The sequence below is a fragment of the Ochotona curzoniae genome, unplaced genomic scaffold (genome assembly GCF_017591425.1).
Source record: "Ochotona curzoniae isolate NIBS_2020 unplaced genomic scaffold, NIBS_Ocur_1.0 contig_523, whole genome shotgun sequence".
NCBI classification, from domain to species: domain Eukaryota; kingdom Metazoa; phylum Chordata; class Mammalia; order Lagomorpha; family Ochotonidae; genus Ochotona; species Ochotona curzoniae.
Window position 1 is genome coordinate 1,291,836 of NW_024466459.1, and position 5,662 is coordinate 1,297,497.

Genomic DNA, 5,662 nt, shown 5'->3' on the forward strand with positions numbered 1-5,662 from the left:
TCCTGGGCTGTAAGTTTCCCAACCAGCATCCCAGGCCACCAAGGGCCTCTACTTCCAGGCCCAAAGAAAACCGGTGAATCGGCCATGTTCAATTGCTGCTCTGCCCCGGGGCAGCCCACGCTGGGGAGACCCCGCTTGCAGAAGTGAAGACTCCTCCACCCAGGCGGCTGCTGCCTGGGCCCCCGGTGGAGGCTGGGCGACAGAATTAGCGCCGCTATGCAAAGCAGCAGGAAAGCCAGGGCTCCAGCTCAGTGGAGGCAGCAGCCAAAACAAGCCTGTTCCCTCCTCCAGGCAGGGAGCACCACCTGGCCCAGCCACGTGGTGGATGGTGGCAGGGAGAGGCTGACCGGAAGCTCCCAGGCACGAGTGCCTTACCTGCGTTCTCCAACAGGAAACCCAGACCCACAACCAGCCAAACCCTGGCGGCCACCCTGGCTGGTTCCAGGCATGGCAGTTAAAGCAGTGGCTCCCTGAGGACAGGGATTCCCTGCCTGGACCCACAGCACACAAAGCTGCAGAGGGGAGCTTGTGAACTACTTGGGGTGCTGTTGGAAATGGAGCCGACTCCACTTCCAGCTGGGGGCTGCTGCTGATCAATGTGCTGCCCTTCAGGCCTGGCTGTAACTTGAAGGACCCTATGGTCACTTTATGGGTATCCTGGGCCTCAGGGAGCCTCTGATATAAGCTCCCCCCCCCCCACCTTTTAAAGGCCTATTTATTTTTATTGGAAAAGGCAGCTTTACAGAGAAAAGGAGAAACAGAGAACCATCTTCCATCTGCTAGTTTACTCTCCAAATGGTCACAACAGCCAATGCTCAGATAATCCAAAGCCAGGAGCCAGAAACCAGAAGCTTTTTCTGGGTCTCCACTGCAGGTGCAGAGTCCTAAGGCTTTGGGCCATCCTCCACTGCTTTTCCAGGTTATAAGCAGGGAGCTGGATGGGGAGTAGAGCAGCCAGGACAGGAACTCCCTGCCCATATGGGATGCCAGCACCTGGAGGTGGAAGATCAGCCAGCTGAGTCATCACACTGGGTCCTTCCATCACCTTTGAAAGCCTAAAAGGGTTATCTGGGTAAGGACCCCCAAATGTCACCACATAGAGTCTCCCTTCTCGAGTTCAAGCTTGAAGCACACACATAGGCCTGGGGCTTAGAGGGAGGCTGAGGGATGGAGTGGGGGTTGTGATGGGGCAGTGGACGCCTTACCCTGAGGGTGCTTCCAGTCTAATTGGAGGACCACGGCTGGCATCCAAGCACCACTGCAGCTGAGGTCTGGCTACATGGACACAGGCTTAACAGGGCTAGGAAACCAACTGAATGTCTTAGGAGGGCTTCCTGCAGGCGGAGGGTCTTGAAGGACAGTTGGATTGGGTGAGGTGGGGGAGGGCAGGACCCTCAAGCCTTGGGGCTGATATAAGGTGACACAGCTAGTTAAACACACTGTCTGGAATGTGGAATTCCATTTGAGTGCCAGTTTAACTTTCAGCTTCTCTACTTCCCAACCAGCTCCCTGCAAACGCCCCCTGAGAAAATAGCAGAGATGGCCCAAGTGCTTGGGCTCCTGCACCCATGGGGGAGACTCGGATGGAGTTCTTGGCTTCTGGCTTCAGCCCTGGTGATTGCTGCTTTTAGGGAGAGTGGACCAGCAGATGGAAAATCTTTCCACCTCTCTCTTTGTGTAATTGCCTTTCAAATAAAATAAATACGTTTTTAAGAAGACAAAAATGCCCCAAATGCAGCAGGTTTCCACCACTACGTATTGGCTAAAGGCCCCAGCTCAACCTCCGCTTTTCTATCATTCCCGCAGGCCCAATTAGGGCAGGAGCCAACCAGGCAGCAGGGTATCATAGGTCGCTACTAGGCCTTCAGGTGGGAGCAGAGGGCGACCATGGCAGTCAGCCCTGCCCCAAGGCCCACAGGTGCCACAACTCCAGACATGACCAGATAAATGCCATCCACCGCACGCCACAGATATCACACCTCTGTGTGTCGGTTCACACGACACATCCTTTATTCCTTGTGAGAATGAGGAGGATGGGAGAGTGGAATGAAGTTCTTGGGGGCCCTCCTGGGGCCCGGAGGGGATGCCTGAGCCTGTCCAGGCTCAGCTGGAAGTTACTGGGCTCTGAGTCCATCTGCCAGTTCTGCTCAAGTCTCTGCCTTGTGTCCCCTGACCACAGCGACGACATCCCATACAGCTTGCCCCACTCCAAACCACGACCCCTGCTGTCCTTCTGTTCTGGGGCCCGGAGGGGCAGGTAGCTCTGGCGGGCTGGCTTGGGAGGCAAACGTGGGGTCCAGGAGGAGGGCGTGGCACCTCGGAAGCATCCAGAAGGGCCCATGCGCTGTGCACGGCACGGTTGGGGAGAACATCCCTCACTCCTGGCCTGGGTGCTCGCCCACAGACCACTTCACCTCTCCTGTCCGCAGGGTCACTATGTCCTCATAGGTAGCAGTCTGGTCAATGTCGAGGCCCTAGAGACAAGAAACGGAGGTCAGGCCTGGACCATCCCCTGACCACATCCACAGATGGTGGCCTGGGCTGTTGGCACTCCTGCCCCTTACCTCATAGGTGTGGTCTTCCTCCATCCCGGCTTTGCCATCATCCTGTTTGGGGGAGGGGTGGGATGGAGGGGCGAGTGTTAGCATTTCCATGACTTTGTCTCCCATTGAGCCTGGCTGAGGAGGGCCAGGGTGCAGGCCAGAGTCAGGTGCATTGTTCAAGAATGACCGACTGGCTGAGTGATTGAGTCAACAGTGTCAGTGGGAAACCCTGGCCACGTCCAGCCACCCCGCCCAGGGCCCCTCCCCAGCCCCCCAGAACTAGCCCTGCCTGCTGGCAGTCACCTTGTCCAAAAGCAGGAAGATGGGCACAATGATGAAGAGGATGATGAGCAGGGTCTGGATCATGATGATGCCATCTTTCAATGTGTTTCGTCGTTTCATCTGCGCCAAGCTGCTGAACCCTGGGGGAGGGGGCATGAGGCTGGGCTCAGGGTCCTCCAGGGAGCCCACCCCCAGCCTTGCTTCCCTGGGGAGATAATGGCCGTGGCCACTCTCCAGGCGGCATCTCTCCCTGGCTCAGGTGGCTGTAGGAGCACCCCGCTCCACACGGACACACACCCATGACTCGCAGCTCCGTGGCGAAGCCCAAGACCTTGTCTGTGCCGTTCACGCATTGACCCCCACAGACGTAGAAGCCGTTGTCCTCAAACTGGACGTCCTGGAGGGTGAGGGTGGACCAGGTGCTGTTAGTGGTCCACTGGATGCGGTCATTTTCCTTTGGCAACGGTTGCAGGTCTACGTCCATCTTTGGCTTCCAGAACCACTGTATGGAGCTGGAGTTAAGGGAGTTGTTGGCATAGCAATGCACTTTCATCACATTGCCTCGTTTCTGGGCCATGAAACGTGGATGCTGCCAGAGCCGGGAACAAGTGCTTCCTGTGGGCACCAAGACCAGATTCAGAATCCTGCCAGCTGTCTGCCAGCCTTGGTATCCCAAGGGCTCCCACCTCAGGGGATGCCGAGACCAGCCTCCCCCCACCCCCGTCCTGTGCTCCTGCTCTGTTCCTCACTTATCCCTGCTGCTCAGGATGGGATAGTATGAAGAAGGAGGTGCAAGGAAACTGAACCATGTGAGTGGCCACAAGTCCAAGCACAGGGCTTTCCCTGGCCTGTCTTCTGCCCCTCCGCCCGATTAAGTTTCCTGTAGAAGGTCCTAGGGCCTTCTTGTTCCTTCCATACTCATGACAACAGTGAGATCCAGCCCCCACCCAGGGGTGCAATCCCACAGGTAAGCCTGCAGCCTGGGCTGGTACTTCTGCAGTTACCTCCTCTCTAGTGCCCTGGGCTGAAATTCCTCACGGGCTCCTGGCTCCTCTGGGGATAATGGCCAGCTCCCTGGCTGCCCACTGAGGCCCTCCTGCCCTGTCCTGTCCCCTGGCAGCTTGACAACCTAGAGCCCCTCACACCAGGGGCCAAGACCAAGGTGGCCTCCCCAGGGAGTTCTTCCCACGGCCATGACTACAGCACACTTATCCAACCAGGATGACAGCTGCCAGGGGTGGGGCCATCTAGAAGGAGATACTCCCTTAGGAGGCCTGGGGATGAGGTTCCCGGATGGGAAGACAGGGAAATGAAGACCTAGTTGAGTCAATGGCCAGCACTGGTCGCACAGACATGCTCACCCCTGGAAGGCGTGGGTGAGGTCACTGACCTTTGGGATCTGAGGACTCCTCCTGGCCTTGAGCTGGCATCGGCTCACCTGCTGGGTGGGAGGAAGTGGGCGGGGCAAGATCAGGCCCTTCCCCTTGCGTGGCTGCCCCACCCCTGCGCCCTCCTTGTTTCTGGCACCACTTCCTCCTTCCAGGTTCAAGACCCCTCAGCCCACCCTGCCCCAACCCGAGAAGTCAGGAGCCTGATGGGGATGGTAGAAGCCCTCTCCCAGCTACCCCTCTGCCTCTGAGCTTCCGGGCAGCCTTGAGTGGGCCCCAAAATGAGATGAAGGAGGAAGTTTCACCTTTCCTGACTTCCCAGCCAGCAAGGGAACATTTCTGGTACAGGGATCTCCCAGACTCAACCTCTGCTTGCCTCTTCTCATGTGATGTTCCCAGGTTTCTGGGGCTGAGCCCCCACCTCCACCCCTTTACTTTTGCCTAGCTGCCAAGGCTGGGGTGCCCTTTGTACCCCTTTAGCCTGATACCCACCCTCCGGGGCTGCAAACCCCAAGCCCAGCACACACCACGGTTGAGTCCCACAGCCCTGGGCCCCAGCAGGCAGAGGGAGAGAGGAGGCAGGAGGTGTGAGCCCCGGAGGAGAGTGGCGCGAGCTGGAGACTGAGTGGGCGCCGACAGAGGGTGAGCAGAGCCGGCCAGCGGGCCTTGGTCGTACCTGAGAGCAGCAGCAGCAGCAGCATCCAACTTCTGGCTGTGGGAGACAGCACCAGCTGGGTCATGGTCACCGCTCCGTCCCTGACCCCAAGCCTAAGAGGCCGTGAGAGGTTCCTGGGGAAAGCGTGTAACTGTCCGAGCTGCAGCCCGTCCCCTCCCCACACCTTCCTCACCAGGCCCCTTCCTGCCATGCAAATCTGGGCCCAGGGGAGGCAGCAGCTCTCTTGGGACCCTGGGGAGGGCGGGCTCTTGTCAGCTGGGCTGCTAGGTGCATGGAACTTGCCCAGCTTGGTGGAAGCCCCAGCAGGTGGGAGCTGGCGGGGGGTGAGCCTTGAGCCTTCTGGCAGATGAAGGACTACATTGTTCCCCCTTGTTTGTGCTGACCCCAGCTCCGCCAGCCCCTTGAAGACCAGAACCTGGCTGGCCTGTCTTCCAGGCACGTGGCAGCTCTTGAATGAAGCTGCAATCAGGCTTGTGTGCCTTGGCCCAGCCCTTGCCATGCAGGAAGAGAGTACTGAAAGAGGACAGGGGAGGAGGCAGAGGGGCGGCCCATGTTGGAAGCTGACCCCATGGAGCAAGGGAACCACAGAAGTTCTTGAGCAAGAGCAGGAGAAGTCAGCAGGCACTGTGGAGAAAATGGGAGATTTCTGGGGGCTCCGGGAGGAGATGGCATAGAGAAAAGACTTCGCTTAATACTCAGGGACTTGGGGACACTGCCATGCTGTCCACTGTTCCTCAGGCTCTTGGGCAAGGAGGGTTGGCTCCAAATTGTCA

The 5,662-nt window shown here is 58.4% G+C and overlaps 1 protein-coding gene across 4 annotated transcripts; it reads right to left on the minus strand.

Annotated features, from left to right (window-relative positions):
* Nucleotides 1-1,971: 1,971 nt before the first annotated feature.
* CD79B (CD79b molecule) lies at nt 1,972-5,044 on the minus strand. Of its 4 annotated transcripts, none has more exons than XM_040989498.1 (6): nt 4,890-5,044; nt 4,216-4,266; nt 3,189-3,440; nt 2,847-2,965; nt 2,565-2,606; nt 1,972-2,474 (listed from the first exon to the last, which is right to left on the minus strand). In XM_040989498.1, the coding sequence occupies exons 1-6, from the start codon at nt 4,951-4,953 to the stop codon at nt 2,376-2,378; spliced, it is 627 nt and encodes a 208-aa protein (XP_040845432.1). In that variant the 5' UTR covers nt 4,954-5,044; the 3' UTR covers nt 1,972-2,375. The 4 variants fall into 4 exon arrangements, with proteins under 4 accessions (XP_040845432.1, XP_040845431.1, XP_040845430.1 ...); XM_040989497.1 differs by having other exon boundaries at nt 3,123-3,440; nt 4,216-4,263; nt 4,890-5,043; XM_040989496.1 differs by having other exon boundaries at nt 3,123-3,440; nt 4,890-5,043.
* Between the last annotated feature and the right edge of the window lie 618 nt (nt 5,045-5,662).